This window comes from Plasmodium gallinaceum (genome assembly GCF_900005855.1).
Source record: "Plasmodium gallinaceum strain 8A genome assembly, contig: PGAL8A_v1_60, whole genome shotgun sequence".
Taxonomy (NCBI): Eukaryota; Apicomplexa; class Aconoidasida; order Haemosporida; family Plasmodiidae; genus Plasmodium; species Plasmodium gallinaceum.
In genome coordinates, this window is record NW_021628219.1 from 286,165 (window position 1) to 303,652 (window position 17,488).

At 18.1% G+C, this 17,488-nt stretch overlaps 6 protein-coding genes across 6 annotated transcripts in view; 4 read left to right on the forward strand and 2 right to left on the reverse strand.

Moving 5' to 3' along the window:
• Positions 1-7,446, forward strand: part of PGAL8A_00083100 (conserved Plasmodium protein, unknown function) — a gene marked incomplete at both ends in the record, with an annotated part of 8,936 nt that extends 1,490 nt beyond the window's left edge. Inside the window, one exon of the mRNA XM_028670788.1 lies at positions 3-7,446. Coding sequence (XP_028525949.1) covers positions 3-7,446 — 7,444 coding nt within the window. The remainder of the gene's footprint in view (positions 1-2) is intronic.
• A 665-nt stretch (positions 7,447-8,111) lies between these two features.
• Positions 8,112-8,809, forward strand: CSL4 (exosome complex component CSL4, putative; the record flags this gene model as incomplete). Its single annotated transcript, XM_028670799.1, has 2 exons — positions 8,112-8,577; positions 8,709-8,809. 2 exons carry the CDS (start codon positions 8,112-8,114, stop codon positions 8,807-8,809), a joined length of 567 nt encoding a protein of 188 aa, XP_028525950.1.
• A 242-nt stretch (positions 8,810-9,051) lies between these two features.
• PGAL8A_00083300 (small subunit rRNA processing protein, putative) lies at positions 9,052-10,056 on the reverse strand (the record flags this gene model as incomplete). The annotated part of the gene is made up of 1 exon (XM_028670810.1): positions 9,052-10,056. One exon carries the CDS (start codon positions 10,054-10,056, stop codon positions 9,052-9,054), a length of 1,005 nt encoding a protein of 334 aa, XP_028525951.1.
• Positions 10,057-10,576: 520 nt separating this feature from the next.
• On the forward strand, positions 10,577-11,090 carry PGAL8A_00083400 (conserved Plasmodium protein, unknown function; the record flags this gene model as incomplete). Its single annotated transcript, XM_028670821.1, has 2 exons — positions 10,577-10,807; positions 10,959-11,090. 2 exons carry the CDS (start codon positions 10,577-10,579, stop codon positions 11,088-11,090), a joined length of 363 nt encoding a protein of 120 aa, XP_028525952.1.
• Positions 11,091-11,670: 580 nt separating this feature from the next.
• PGAL8A_00083500 (conserved Plasmodium protein, unknown function) lies at positions 11,671-12,381 on the reverse strand (the record flags this gene model as incomplete). Its single annotated transcript, XM_028670832.1, has 2 exons — positions 11,671-11,902; positions 12,296-12,381. 2 exons carry the CDS (start codon positions 12,379-12,381, stop codon positions 11,671-11,673), a joined length of 318 nt encoding a protein of 105 aa, XP_028525953.1.
• A 2,434-nt stretch (positions 12,382-14,815) lies between these two features.
• PGAL8A_00083600 (ferrodoxin reductase-like protein, putative) lies at positions 14,816-16,842 on the forward strand (the record flags this gene model as incomplete). The annotated part of the gene is made up of 2 exons (XM_028670843.1): positions 14,816-16,352; positions 16,469-16,842. 2 exons carry the CDS (start codon positions 14,816-14,818, stop codon positions 16,840-16,842), a joined length of 1,911 nt encoding a protein of 636 aa, XP_028525954.1.
• Positions 16,843-17,488: the final 646 nt, after the last annotated feature.

Genomic DNA, 17,488 nt, shown 5'->3' on the forward strand with positions numbered 1-17,488 from the left:
AAAAAAAAAAAAAAAAAAAAAAAAAAAAAAAATAGAGAAGAAGAAGAAGAAGATGATGAAAATTTTCAGCATGAAGAAAATGGATATTTTAATAAATTAAATGAAAACATAATTAATTTAATCAATTCTTATAATAATATATTTTTTAGTAATAGCTGTGTTTTTATACAAAGAGTTTTAGTAATTCCATCTTCAGATAAATATGACGATATAATTATGATGAAAATAATGGAAATAAATGATAACTTTTTATATAAAAATAAAAATGAAGATATTAATAAAAATAATAACATATCTAATATCTCAAAAGATAAACAAATTAGTAGGATAGAAGAATTTAAGAATCAAGAAAAAAAAAATAATACAGGTCTTGGATTTTTATTGAAACCAAATATTTCTTTTATAAAAAATTCTCCATATTATGATTCATCAAACAATTCTGAATTATCTATTTTGAATAATAGTGATACCAAACACATTAATGAAAATTCTTGTTCTGGATTTAATGAAAATGAAAAAAGTTTAAGTAATAAAAAAAATAAAGATAGCAAAAATGTAGTTAATAATAAATTAAGAAAAAAATATTCATCACACTTTTTGAGAATGTTTAATAAAAGTTTAGCAAAAGAATACAAATCATTAAATGTAAATTCTGATAGTGATGATTCTGATGATTATAAATTGGAAAATTCTATTAAACAAAAAAATAATGATATGACTGATAATTTAAATGATATGGAAAATATTTCAAATTCTGATATAAATGAAATAAAAAAAAAAAAAAATGATAAACATTTTTCTTTTATATGTGATAATTTTCATAATTTCAAAATAATAATTTTTCTTCCATCTATAAAAAAGCATTTTAATATACAATATAATAAATTTTTTCAAGCTATAATTTTTAATATTTTTTATATTTTTATATTTTTTTTATATGATTTATTAACAAAAGATAAAATGTGGAAATATATTCACACACTTATTGATAACACCAACTATGAAAAAATAAATGATCAAAAAGTGAGAAATGATAGCATATTAGAAGAAAGAAAAAACAATAGATTAATTAAAAAAAAAAAATTTAATTTAAAAAATAATAGTAATGAAAGTATGGTTGATAAATTAAATACACATGAAAATGTAAGTAACTCAAATAATAATATATATAACAGTATAAAAAAATATTACAATGATATAAAAATTAGTAAATTAGATAAGGAAAATCATATAAGCACTAAAAAGGAGAGTTTATTATATGAAGGAATTTATAAAATTGCAAAATCTAGTACAAATGAAGAAAATGAAAATAATAAAAAAGATAAATATGAAGAAGACGAAAGTGAAGAGGAGGAAGAAAATGAGGAAGAAGATGATGATGATAGTGATGATAGTGATGACAATAGTGATGATGATGATAATGATGATAATGATGATTATGATGATGATGATGATTGTGATGATGATGATGATGATGATGGTGATGATAATGATGACGATAGTGATGATAATGAAGATGAAATTGAAGATAATGAAGACGAAATTAAAAGTTCTGAAAATAACATTGAAGATGAAAAAAAAAGTATAGAAGATTATGAAGGAGAAGGGAAAAAAAAAAGAAAAAAAAGTGTCAGAAGAGAAAAGAAAAGAAAAAGAAAATTTTCAAAAGTAAAAAATTATACATGTCGAATAAAAAAAAAGGAGGGAGATATATTTTTATTATTAGGAAGTCCATTAGATTCTTTAGAAATATATATGAATTGTTATGAAATAAGTAAAATGCAAGATGATTTTATTTATGAAGGAAATATAATTTTTTGTATTATTTTATCAACATATTTATATATAGTACAAAATTGGATAAACTTCTGTAAATTAAATAATAATGAAAATTATCCTTTCAAGTTTGCTGAAATTATTGAAAATATGATTTTACAAACTTACGAAAAATTATTACCTAGTAAAAATACCAATTATTCTAATTTTTTTTTTGATACTTCTTATAGTGGATCATTAAAAGAAAAATCACATAATTATAATTTTCATTTTTCTTTGTATAATAATGATCATAGCAACGATGCAACAAGTACAACAAAAAATATAAATTTATTCATTAATTTATTAAATGATAATGACGATAATTTTAAAAGAGAAGATGATCTTATGGATATTGAAGATTATTATTTTTTTAATATATTAATAAAACCACATAATATATTGTTATATTTAGTTAGTTTTATAGAATATAAATTGAATGAAGTATTATCTAATTTTCAGAATTCATCTTGTGCCCATGAATATTTTTGTGATTATTTATTATGTTATTTAAATTATCTTCTTATGCTAAAAAAAAAACGTTATATTTTTCTTTTATCAAATAAATATTCTTATGTAGTTGAAAAATTTGAATATAATCTGTATATAAAATATTATATGCAATTAGCATTGATATATAAATATATAGGAGCTTTTAGAAAATTTTCTTTTACTATATATTTATTATGCTTACGTTTTTTTTTAAATAAACAATTTTATTTATCTTATTTTTTTCTTAATAATCTATTACCATTTTATAATTTGCCTAGTATTCATTTCAATTTTAGCTTTAGAAGAACAACAAAAAGTAACGAGAATAATGATTTTAACAGTGATGAAATTTTACAATTTCAAGATAATAATTGTTTTAATCATTACATTCATAATATTTTTGTAAATAGAACAAATAAAATTAATGTTCCCTTTTATTGGCTTAGAAAAACTGAGCAAACTCTATCTAAAGAAAATGTATGTGTGGAAAAAAATGAAAATAAAGTCATAAATAGTAATAATGATAATAATAGCAATAATAATGATAAGAAAGAATTTATAAGACAGGATAGTATAAGAAGTGTTATTGATATTTATATAAATAACAAGCTAGAAAAAACTAATATGCGACCTGAAGAAAACAAAAATATTTTAAATACTTATGAAACTAATTTGATTAAAAATTCTTCTAATATTGAAGATGATAAAAATATAATAGAGGAAAGAAAAAAAGATAATTGTTATAATTATTACATGGAAAATGTTTTAAAAAACGTATATATATACAGTATATTTGATAATCTATTTAACTCTTCTAATTTTTTTAATGTAAGTAATTTATTTAATTTTTGCTCTCGTGATATAAGTAGTAAAAGCATATTTCACTTAAATAAACATACTAAAAAATTACAAATATATAAAAAAAATAAAAAAACATATAATACTTTGTTGCAATATGATATTCTTTGTTTTCTTAGTTCCATATTAAAAGAAATAAATTATTCAACAGATTTGGCCTTTTGCAATTTGTTAATGTTGCTATTTTTACATAAACATTTATCAAAACAAAAGCAGAAGGAAATATTATATACTATATATGAAACTTTGAATAAAAAAAAAAAGTATATTTATTTTCCACCTTTTATAAATTTAATATTAGATGAAAAAAGAAAAAAAAAAAATAGGAATTACTTAAGAAAGTTAGATGAAGATAATAATTTTAACAACATTTCTTCATCTACTGATTCTTCTAAAATGTATGATTTATCAACTGAATCATCTTCTTCTTTTGATTTTATTTCTTTCTCGAACGTTGATTCTCATAAAAAAATTACGTATGAGGAGAAATTAAAAAGTAAAAAAATTAAACCAAAAAAAAAAAATTCTAAAAAAGAAAACAAACTGCATTTCCTATATGGTTTTACAGAAGGAAGATGTTCTCCATTACCAATTCTAGTAAATATAGAATATGTAAATAAAAGTTATAATAATGAAAAGATATATAAAAAAGTGGAATTAAGTAATACAAAAAAAAAAGAGGCAGATATTGATTTAAATGAATATAAAGATGTCTTTAAATATAATCCTTTTACAGAAGAAGAAAAAAATGTGAAAATTCAAAACATTTGTGCTGTAAATGAGATAAAGAATGTAATTGTAACTTTAAAAAATACTTTATCTATTAATCTAGTATTAAATAATGTTGCCTTAATATCATCAGGTATATCTATAGAGAACTATCCTACTAGTGTAATATTGTTATCAAAAAAAAAAAATAATTTAACAAAAGTTCAATTATCCTTTAAAGCAAAAGAAACCGGAATGCTATTTCCTTTAGGTATTTCTTATTGTATTAGTTATTTTTATTTTAATCAATATCTTCTATATGATACATCTATTTTAAGGAAATATTTTATGGATGATAATTTTTTTTATAAATATAACAAGAAATGTAATGATAATTATGAGAATGAAATACGTAAAGTTTCTGAAAATACTCAAAGTTTTGAATATATTAACAAAGAAAATAATGATATTATACAAAAAAATGCATTATATAATTTTTATTTAAATCACATTAATTCGCATGTTCATGGTATAAAAGAAAAAGAAAACATCAATTTATATTGTAGTGAAAATGATAAAGTATTATATAATAAAATAAAATTATTACATTACGTTTTTAAGTTATCCAATATATGTTCTATTTTTGTAATTGATAATTATTTTTCCCTTAAATCAGAAATTAAGCTTTTTAATTTTAGTAAATATATTAATATTAAATCCTTGTTAAATGATAAATCATATTTGAAAAAGTTTTTTATTAATTCAAATAAAGAAGTGTTATCAAAAGAACAAACTATTTTAAATGATGAAAAAGATATATTTCAAAGAAATCATTTGCATGAAGAAAAAATTGAAGGAAAAAATTATGAAAACAAGGAATCTAATAGGAATAACAAAATTAATTTAAAAAATTCATTTTTAGATGAAAAGAAGAAATATATTAATGATAAAAAAAAATCCTGTAATAATTATGATAATGAAAATATTAATAAAACAAATGAGTGCTTAACTACAAATATTGATATAAAAAAAAAAAATCGAAATTCAGATAATGTGAATAATTTATGTATGAGTGATGTTGTAGATAAAAGCAATTTATTTAATGAACATAATAAAAGTGATTGTATTGATAAAAATATAAAATATAATAGTGAGAAAGATGATGTAGATTTTAACAGAAAAAAAAATGTGCAAAGTTGCAATTTATCAGATTTTACTAGAAGTTTATCTATTAACAGTAAATGTTATTTAAATAAGAAAAGTTCAAAAAAAACTTCAATGTGTACATCATCATCAGTATTATCATCAGCATCAAAGTCATCTTCTTTATTTTTATCATCATCATTTTCTTCTAAATTAAGTGAAAAGGAGTCTTCATCAGAAGGTATTAACGATTTTCAATCTTCTAGTGGATCATTAGTTAATTTACAAAAGCCTTTAAATTATTATGAACTTAGAAAAGATAAAAGTGAGAATTTTGATGACATTAATGACAACTATTACTTTTCATGTGATCCAAGATATTCAGAATTATTAGAAGGAGAAATTAAATTTTTGTGTTTAATTTTTGAAAATAAAAGTAATATAAATATAGATTATATAAATATTACTGTTAGACATAATAATAAAATAAATGGAGATTATTTCATAAAATTTTTTTTTGATAATGCATTTTGCTTAAAAAGTAAACATGAAAATAATAAAGAAAAAATCATAAGAATAAAAAAAAACAAACCATTAAAAGTTAAAAAAAATTATTCTTTATATATTCCTATAAGATGTATAGGGTCCATATTAATAAATGAATGTGATATCAATATACTTTATTCTTCTAACAAAAATAGTTCATATTATGCCTTACAAAATCTAAACTTAAAAATTAATGTAAAAAAAAATATATCCATTGAAAATATATTTTATTTTCCTTATGTAAGCTTTAATTATAAAGATATATTAAATGAATTGTTAAATTCTAACTACTATGATTCTAATATTATTAAAAAATTAGGTTCTTTAAAAAGAGAGAATAATGAAAAAAGTTATGAAAATAATAAAGAGATAATTCACGATATAAATTTTTTAAAAACGAAAAGTTTTAAATATAAAGATATTAACATAGATAATTACCTTGAAAAGAAAAATACACAAAAAAAGGATAGCAATATTAATCGTAGCTTAAATTATAATGACAACTATGATAGTGATAATAATAATGATAAAATAAAAAATTTTAAAAATTATACTACCATGAATAATTTAGTTACAAAAGAAGATTCCTTTAATTCTTTTAACAAAATGAATGTAATAAAAAAAGATAATGATATTAATCAAACATATAAATACAAAGAAAGTTTAAATATTTGTACAGATAATAAATATATATTTTTAGAATTATATATAAAAAACTTCAGTGGTTATGTAAATTATTGTAAAACTAAAAAATTAAAAAGACGTCCAATGTGTATAGTTGATAAAGAAAATAATTTAAGTAAATGGATACTTTGGATTAAAAGGATAAAAAGGAAAAAAAAAATAATTTTTGAAAATGAGGAAGATATTTTAAAGTATTTTTTACAATATTTAGATTTTTACGTTTACTTAACTTTTTCAAGGCATAAAAAAACTGGAATTTTAAGTGTTTACAGTTCTTATTTAAATAATGTGCATATTCATAATAAAACAATAAGTGACTTTTTTTTTAATTTCAAAAAAAATAATAATAATAATAATAATAGAATAGAAAAAAATGAAACAGATAAAGAAGAAAAACATTTTTTTTTAAAATTAGATGATGAAGAGAAATTATACAAAAGAAATAATTCTCTTGGTGAAAAAAATAGGGAATCTTTCTTTTTATCAAATGGTTTAAATATTCTCAAAACATCAGTGAATAATGAAGAAGAAAATATTTCTTCAAAAAATTTAAATATAGAAAAATTTAGTAGATATTTGAAAAAAGAAGAAAAAAAAGAGGATAATAATTGTAATACTACTACTACTACTCATAATAATAATAATAGTGAGAATTTTCAGTTAAAATTAAAAATAAATAAATTATTTCATAACAGTTTCGTTAATGATATTTTTTATCCATATATATTAATAAAGCCAAAGTTTCACAATTGTAAAAAAAGAAATAGTGTAATTATACCAAAGTGTTCAAAAACATTAAATTTTACTGATATAAAAAAAATTGGTATAAAAAAAAAATATTTTGAATCTTCAGTAAATGAATTTTTCTGTGTGAAAATTTTTATAGAGAATTTATCTTTAATTGATTTGGGGAAATATACACTTATAATTTATCCATCCAATTTAAATTGTATAAAAATTATAGGAAGTTTAAATATAAGTGGATATCTCTACAAGGATGATTTCATTTTTTCAAAAAAAAATAAAAATGTAGACAATTTTCCAAATAAAAAATCAAGTAGCAAAAAGTTACATTTTTTGCACTCTTTTAATGTATATTCATTATTTACAGGTAAAGTTTTATTTTACATAGCTCTTTATTTTCATGATTTTCATACTTTGTTATTTTATCATGAGCCAATTTTAGTAACAGTTGTTTAAATTGAGAAAAAAACAAAACATATTAAACCATAATTTTTACATTATCTATATAAATATATGATATAATTAATATTCCTTTATGTATATAATTTATTTCTTCATATTTTTACATATGAATTTATTTGAGCTTTTTTAAGATTTTGTTTGAGATATTACAAATATTTTTTTTTCCGCTAAAAGTTATTCTTGTATTAATCTTTTGTTTTTTTTTTTTTTTTTTAATTTTGTCAATAATTTCTTTAATGTAAATTAAATGAAAAAAAAAAAAAAAAAAAAAAAATTCTTGAAAAAAAAAAAAAAAAAAAAAAAAAAAATATTTTCATATTTTGAATAAAACTATAAAAAAAAATTCATTTTGATTTAAAAGCATAAAAATAATTTTCTTATTGCTAAAAAAACAAAAAGATTTATATATATTTATAAATATTGAAAATAAAAAAAAAAAAAATTTAACAAAAATTATTTTATTTTATTTTGTTATAAATATATTTGAGTAAAGAAAAAGAAACAAATTTTAGGAAATAAATTAGTAAATAAAAAATACCTATATGTAAAATAAAAATGAATATATAAGTAAATAAATTTAATAGATATATCAAATAAAAAAAAAATTATTTTAATGATTTTGATATTTTAAATTATAGAAAATTAAGAAAAATAAAATAATGGATGACATAGTTTTACCAGGAGAAGTAGTCGGATGTGCAAAAGATTATATAAATGGTGAAAATACATATATATTAAAAGATGAAATAAGATCAACTATATTAGGAAGAAAACATATTATTGATAATGAAAATAAACAAATTATAAATGTAGATAATATAAAAAGTTTTGTAGCTTTACCAAAAACAGGAGATATTGTTATTTGTAAAGTATATAGAGTCACATTTAATATTATATATTGTAATATTATATTATCAAATGGAAATCCTTTAAAAAATTCATTTAAAGGATATATTAATAAAAGTGATATTCATATATATGAAGGTGAATTAGGAGATAATTTCGATTGTTTTAAACAAGGTGATATTATAAAAGCAAAAATTTTATCCATTGGTCAACATTCATCTTATAAATTATCAACAGTAGGTTCTGATTTGGGTGTTATTATTGCTTTAAGTGATAAAGGTTAATATGAAAAAAAAAAGAAAAAAAAGACATGTATATTTATATATTTATATATTTATATTTATATATTTATATATTTGTCTTTTAACCATTCTTGAAATTTTATTTTTTTTTTTTTATTATAAATATAGGTGAAATATTAAAACCAGTTGCATGGAACTTGATGGTTAATTTAAGTGATATGAGTTTTGAACAAAGAAAAGTGTCTAACGATTTTTCAATTCCCATTTAATAAATTTTAATTTTTTTTTTTTTTTATTATTTTTATTTTTAAATATATATTTTTTTGTGAACATTAAACTTATTAATTATTATATATTATATATATTTTGTTATTTATTTTTTTTTTTTGCTTTTTAATAAAGTTATTTTATTTTAATAATTATTTGATAAAAAATCATTAAAAAAATAGTTAATTAAAAAAAAAAAAAAAAATGTAAACAATATATATTAATTAAAAAAATATATTATTCCTTATTGTATTAGTAATTTTAAAAAGTCTGAAGAAACTGTATTGCTCTTATCAGTTTTTTTATCTTCTTCCTTTAAAGTTACAAATTTTAATTTATTAGAATTTTTACTTGGCGATTTTTTTTTTTCTTTTTTATTTTTTTTTGAAATAAATTTGCTACTAACTGTTTTCTTATTATAACCTTCTTTATCTATATTTTTTTCTAAATATTTTTCATAATTTTTATACATATTTTTTAAAGCAAAATTAAATCTATCCTTCCTTGAAATATTTCTATACAACACAGATGACACTAAATCGTTCCATGTAAAATTTTTTAAGTACTTAATATGCCAAAAATTTTCTCTAAGTATATTTTTTCTTTTCTTTCCTCCTATCATTTGATTGTTTAGTAATTTTTCTACTTTTATAGCATCTTTCTTATCGTAAAATTCTATGTATCCATCAGAATATTTTATTCTTTTACTATTTTTTTCTTTGGATACAATATTAATTTTTTCATCTTTTATTTTATTCAAATATATTTTATCAATAGAACCATATTTACTAAAAATTTCTTTAATTTTTGATGGAGTTAAGCCAATTGGTATATGGGACAAATATATTATTCCTCTTTTTGATTCTTCCTTCTTTACTTCTAACCACAATTTATCATTGAATTGAAATCTTTCATCTTCTTCATAACTTGGTTCTTTTTTAAATATTTTTTTTTCTTTATTTAATTTTTGATTTTGCTCAAATTTTACATTTGTACATAATTTATTCTCATCCTTCACATTTATTATTTTCTCCTTTTTGTTATTTAATTCTTTTTTATTTTTTACATTTTCTTCAAAACAATTCTTTTTATTTTTTTCATTATTAAACTTTAAAACATTTATTTTATATTCTTTTTTTTTCTTTAAATCTCTGTTTTTCTTTTTTTTAAATGATTTTTTGTCTATTTTTTTTTCATTTAATTGATTTTTTATATCTCCATTTTTTTTAAATTTCAAAATTTTTTTCATTTTTATGTATAACTTTTATTTTTTACATGGTTTTTTCTTAATAAATTCTTTTTAGAATTTTTAATACATTTTTTTTTTAATATAAACTTTACGTGTAAATTACGTTTATTTATTTCATCTTATATTTTCAGATTAGCCTTAAATTATATTTTTAAAAATAATTTATTTTATGCATATGATTTTATTTAATAAAGAAAAAATTTTTTTTTTTTTTTTTTTTTTTTGTAATGTTCTATATATATATATATATATATATATATATATTATTTTTACTTTGTAAATTGCAACACTTTTTTTTTTTTTTTTTTTACTTTTTTTTTTTTTTTATAATTCTGTTAAATATACATATATATATATATATACATATATTTTTTTTTATATTTTAACATATTTTTTTTAAATTTTGATATTTTCGTATGCATCTTTTTTTTTTTTTAAAGTTTATTAATTTTTAGCCATTTAAATAATATATTATATATATATGAATTAATTATTTTATCTGAATTTAGGATATTATAAAATGGAAAATACTCAATATTATAATAGACTTTTTGATCTAAATTTATTAGCAGAAAATGTGTTTTGCCAAAATAAAAAATTGTTGCTTATCGACAATAATTTAAATGGTATTAGAGAAACGAAAAGAGGATATAGAAGAAATGAAATTTTTAAAAATAAAGGACATCTTAGTGTATATAATAATATATTTTTATTATTAAGCAAAAGTCAAATAAATGATCATTTAGAAAATGTATAAAAACAAATATAAAAATATATATATATATATATATATATATGTATATTTTCTGTTTAATGCTATATTTGCATATAATAGATATTTTTTAAAAGAAAGATTTATTATTTTAATTACTCATTACATTTTTTTTCTTTTTACAAAATAGGTAGAAAAAATTCTTTTAGAAAGAAGAGATAAAATAAGAGATAAAAGAAAATCACTAATTAAAGAACTTATAGAATTAAATCCAAGCGTAACTGAGATGCCACTTGAAGAGGCTAAATTTTTACTCAAATAATGAACTTTGTATCTAAAAATAATATATGTGTATTTAAAATATGAAAATATATTAAATAATCTTGATATTTAGTTTTAATTCAGAAAAATTACATGTTTTTAAAAAAGAAAAAAGAGATAAAAATTAATGATATTGTCAAGAAAAGTAACAAAAAATTTTTAAATGCAAACAATTTTATAATTATTAAAAAAATTATTATTTTATTTGATCAAAAATTAAAAATTAAAAAATTATGGAAGAAAATAATATAAAAAAAAAAAAAAAAAAAGAGAAATATAATATAAAGTGGAGTTAAAAAAGGGATAAAAATAATGAAGAAGTTAATTACTATACAAAAAATTTCTAATTTTGATTTTTAATTAGCTTTATATGTATATATATATATTTCACTTATATATAAGACATTGACACTATAAAGAAATAAGAAGAGACGGAACAAAAGATTAATATAAAGTTATATTTAGATTTTCATATTATAAGAATATCTTTCATTCTATATTGTAATTTATATACTATTTTATTTATTTATTATTGTAACATAATGAAGATAAAATGTACAACAAATACTAAAAATAAAAAGCTAAAATTCAATTTTATTATGCACTTTATATGATTCTTTGGTTTCAGTAACCCAATATTCTGTACCATAATCTTGGTAAAAAATAACTTGTTTATCAGAAATATTCTTAATACATTTTTTTTTCATGTTTTTATATTTCTCTTCTATTTTGTATGTTGGATACTCTTGCAAATAAAAATCTTTCATTTTGTTATAACTTTCTAAGTAATCTTCATCATTCTGTATATCATACCTAAAATATATAAAATAAATTTTAGAAACATAATGAAATATATTTAATGAGTCAAATGTAAATATGTGAGAGAAAATTTTATTATGTAAGCATAATGAATATAGTATAGGAATATAGAATTAAGATATTTTTTTAGTATATAGTTCTACAGAATTTTCAGATATTAAGAAAAAATATTTCTAAATTATTAAAAGGAAAAAATTAAGAGAATAATTTTTAAATAAAGAAAATAATACAGAAATAAAACAATATTATTGATATAAATAAAAAAAAAAATAAAAAAAAAAAAACAAAAAAAGAAATAGAAAATATATATACATATGTATATTGTATTTTTTTTTTTTTTTTTTTTTTTAATCTAAATTTTATATTGTAATTAACAGAATTTCTTACCATCCGGACACGTGAACTTTTGGGTTGTAAAATCTATTCCTTGCATAAGCCGACATATCACATCTGCAAGTATTGGATTTCGACATTTTTTTAGATTTTTGAAAATATAGGACTTTATGCTTTTAATTAATTATAAATATAGAATAAAATATTAAAAAATTAAGAAATAATATATTTTATTTAAAGAGTAAAGTTATTATTTTTTTTTTTTATCAAATAAAAAAGGAAAAATATAAAGAAAATATTAAACTTTTATAAAGATCTGCAAGTTTCATTTTTTTTTATTTCATTAAATCAATATATTGTTGAATCTATATTTTTAAATACCTTATCAAAGAACAACAGGACTTGAATAATTATTTTAATTTTTATTTTTGTTTTATCTTTTTTTTTTCATGCATGGCTTGATTTATAGCTAGCTAAGCTATCATTAAATAAAGTATAATTAAAATATATGTATATGTATGTTTATATTTTTTTTATATTTACTGAAAGATTATTCTTAAAAAGAAATATAATAATTATTTTTTTTTAATTTTATGCACGTTAAAGGAATCAAATGCTATTTTTTATAACGTGTTCACAAGAATTATTCTTGTAATAATATTTTGCAAGTTTTTTTTTTTTTTTTATGAATAGTTAATATTTTTTTTAATTTTATATAAGAGGATGCATAAAAATCCACAAAGAATTAAAAAAAAAAAAAAATAAAATAAAATAAAATAAAAAGTAAGATATAATAAATAAAAGGACCTTGTGTGTGCTAAAAAAAAATTTTTTTTAGTTTTAAAAGTAGAGAATATCATAAATACAAAAACTTACATTTATATATAAAGTCATACAAATTTATGTTTTGATATTTTTATAAAATGAATTATAAAACAATATCATTATAATTTAAACATACGTTTAAATATTAAATTATTTAATAATATAAATAAAAAAGAAGAAACAATAAATATTTTATCTTTTGTATAGTAATATTTTTTTAAAATAGGTGCAACTTTCGTTTGAGGCACAAATTTTTTTCCTAATTTGCGTTAAAACATATATGAAATATAAATTATATAGTAGCATTATAATTTGTTTAGAATTATAATAAAATTATTTATTTAAAAGTCTAAAAAAAAAATTATAAAAAATTGTAATATTTTAATTTTTAGTTTATAATAACGAAATATGCTTTACCTTTAAGATGAAATGTTAGGATTTCAACGTAAATAAATTGTAAAGACTACTCTAGAAAAAAAAAAATTGTACTATTATAGCTTTATTTCGTATATATTTGCACATACAACAATTTTGTTATCGTATAAAATAGATATACATATAGTTTTTTATTTTTATTTAAAAATTTTCAAAATACTTTTAATTAATATTTAATATTTATAAAGGCATTTGTGCGCACCATTTCAATTTATTTTGTATTACTAGGAATTTATTTTTATATAAATATATAAAATGCCATATATATTATTAAAAAGGAAATTTAAATATAATAAAAATAAAACTTACATTATTACATTAGGAAAAAAGATAAAAAAAAACTATACATAGTTAATAACTCTTTATAACACATGAAAAAAAAAAAAATAAATAAGAAATTATTAAACAATTCATTTTTTTTTAAGAATTATTAGTAAAAAATAAGGAAATTGAAAAAGAGAATGATTTAAAAAATTAAAGTTTTTCCTAAAAATTTTGTGAAATAAATTCATTAAAATATTTTTTATATATAGCATTTGAACCCTATTATTAATTAAATAGTATATAAAACATTGAATAAACATAAGTATTTTCTAGGAGCTGCTATTTTTTTTTTTTTCTATTGCATGAATAATTAAGCTAATAATGATATATAAAGGGATAACACAAAGCATTTAAGTATACATGAATTTTATGTATTTTCATAAAGAATAAATAATGTATTAAATTTGAAATCATGAAAAAAGTTTTATGTTTAAGAAAGAAACAAAAAAAAAAAAAAAAAAACCGTTCTAAAATATATAGCATTTACTAGAAGTGAAATTAACTATAAACATAAATATATGAATTTAATGAATGAAAAAAAAAAATCGACATTAAAAAAATTGTAGTGTAAATTTTATAAATGTAATATTAAATTTATTTTTTAAATAAAAAAAAAAACCAAATATTTTATGAATTTAAGGTTTTCAAGATTTCAAAATATTTTATTTAACTACACAGAAGTGGTTGATCCCAAAAAAAAAAAAAAAATTGATATTGTTGGTAAAAAAAAAAAATTAACAAAATTATTGATCAAGATAAAAAAAAAATTTATAAAATTAAAATTGTAGAATAGATATACATTAATTAATATAAAATTTATAATAAAAAGTGTTAAAACAAATTAATTAAAAAAAGTGTTTGCCATTATAAAATTTTGATTTAAATTTTAATATATACAAAAAAGATATTAAGAGGAATATTTTAGTTAAAAAAAGTAAACGCGTAAATGTATGCATTTTTGCAAATTTTTAAAAAGAAGTTAATTTTAAAATGAGAAGAAATATTTTGTGTATAAATGAAAAAATATGTAATTTGCTTAAAAGTAGGAAATTAAAAAATGATATATCCTATAATTTAAAAAATAATTTTTCATCCTATTCGAATAAAAATACTAATATAAAAACATATATATTATGGAAAAATAAAAATGAAAAGGAATTTTTAAATAATTACAATTTTCTTTTATTCATGTCTTTAATGTGTGCAACAGCATTTTTAAATAAAAAATTTAAAGGTATGAGAAATAACTTGGTTACTTGTACTAATTTAGAAAAAGTATTCTTAATAAAAAAAGATGAAATAAAAGATGGGGAAATGAAAGAAGTAAAAGTTCGTAATGAAAAAGATTGTGTATTATTAGTGAATGTTAATAATAATTATTACTGTTTAGGTCCCAAATGCCCACATTATAGTGCACCATTAAAGACAGGTGTATTAACAAGTCAGTACATTACCTGTCCTTGGCATGATGCAAAATTTGATATAAAAACAGGAGAATGTATTAATGGACCTTCTTTTGATGATATTCCTAAGTATGAAGTTGTTGTTGAAGATGATAAAATTTATGCATATTTACCAGAAAAATTAGAAATATTTAAAGAAAAAAAAATATGTTCATGTAAAGATACATGTGAAAAAAAATCAATTTTGATTATAGGGGGAGGTGCAGCAACTTTAGGTGCATTAGAAACATTTTTGAAATTGGGATATAATGGAAAATTGATTATATGTAGTAAGGATTCTTATAAACCATATGATAGACCAACTTTATCAAAAAATTTATCAAATTACAGCAAAGGTTCGGAATTATATGAAGAAATAAAATTAAAAGAAGATGAATATTATAATAAAGAAAATATTAGCTATATGAATGATGTGTGTGTAACAAAAGTTGATGAAGAAAATAAAAAAGCATTTTTAAGTAATGGAAAAGTAATAAATTATGATAAAATTCTTATAACCAGTGGTGTAGGTCCATGCCCATCACCAATAAAGGATGTAGAATCGAATAACTTACTTACTTTACATAATTTAAATGATAATGTGAAAATTTCAGGATTTGCAAAAGAAGGAACTAAATGCGTTATTATTGGTTCTTCTTTTATAGCATGTGAACTTTCTTCAGCTTTAAAAAAAAAAAATGTTAATGTATCTGTAGTTTCAAAAGATTCAGTTCCGTTTTACGGAACATTTGGAGAAAAAATAGGGAGAATTGTGCTTGATATTTTAAAAGATAAGAATATAAAGTTTTACTCCCAAATGTATCCAACCGAGTATATAATTGATAAAGGATTTATGAAAATAAAAAATGGAAAATCAATTCATGGTGTCCGATTAAATAATGGTGAAGTTATTAGTTGTGATTATGTTATTGAAGCTTTAGGGTGCAAACCAAATTCTGAATTTTTAGATGAAAAATTTAAAGACAATAATAATTTTATTGTTGTAGATAAACACTTTAAAGTTAAAAATTCAAATGATATGTATGCAGCAGGAGATGTATGCGTTTTTCCATATTTTGTTACAAGTATTATTTTCTTTTAATTTATAGAAATTTATACTTAATATATACATATTTTTTTTTTGTATAAATATAAACGTATACTTTATTTTATGTTCGTCTATTTTTGTTTTAATTTTTAGATGATTTAGTAAATATATGCCATTGGAATGTTGCAATACAGCAGGGGAGAATAGCAGCCCATAATATGCTTAGTGCAGAAAAAAAAGAGTTTAATTTTATGCCTTTTTTTAATACTAATATTTTTGGTAAAAATTTCCGATATTGTGGGTATGTAAAAAATTATGATAAAATAATATATGAAGGTGATTTAAATAAATATAACTTTGTTGGATATTTTGTGAAAAATGATAAAGTTATGTCTATTTTAACTCTTGGTAATAATAAAATGGCAGCTTTGAATGAGTGTTTAACTAGAAACATGATACCAAAAGTTTATGAACTAGAAGGAGGTTTAAAAAATAGTGATAGTATGATTGCTTCTCTTAAAATGTAAAAAATTTTTTAAATAAGAAAAAGTTTTTTTTTAGTTTTATTCTTTTTAAGTAAAAAAAAAAAAAAAAAAAAAATTTCATCATAAATATTCCAAAATAATAATACACGAAGAAAAAGTAAAATTAGAAAATTTAAAGAAAAAAAAAAAAAAAAAAAAATCGAATTATAATAATTATAAATATATAAATGAACTGTACTTTTAAGATAATATGAAAATATATATTAGTTTTAAAAAAAAAAAAAATTTAATTTTTAAGAAAATATTGTAATAGAATATAATATAATATTTTCTTTTTTTCTAATTTTTTTTTTTTTTTTTTTTTTGATTACACTAAAAATAAAGTTTTTTTTTTAAACATTTATTCAAAAAAATATGAAATAAGAAAGATAATATAATTTTACGATTTTCAGTTATTTTTTATTTTTTCAAACGAAATAAATTAATTACATTTATTCTATGAATATATTTTTTTTTTTTTTTTTATTTTTGCTTATTGGTGATATTTACTTCTTTTTCAGAATGAATATTTTAGACTTATTTTTATTTAATAATTTTTGTTATATCAGTTTTCTTAACACACAGTTAATTTGTAATTTAATAATAACAAAATAACATCTAGCTAAAAAGTTTATTATACTTTTATAAT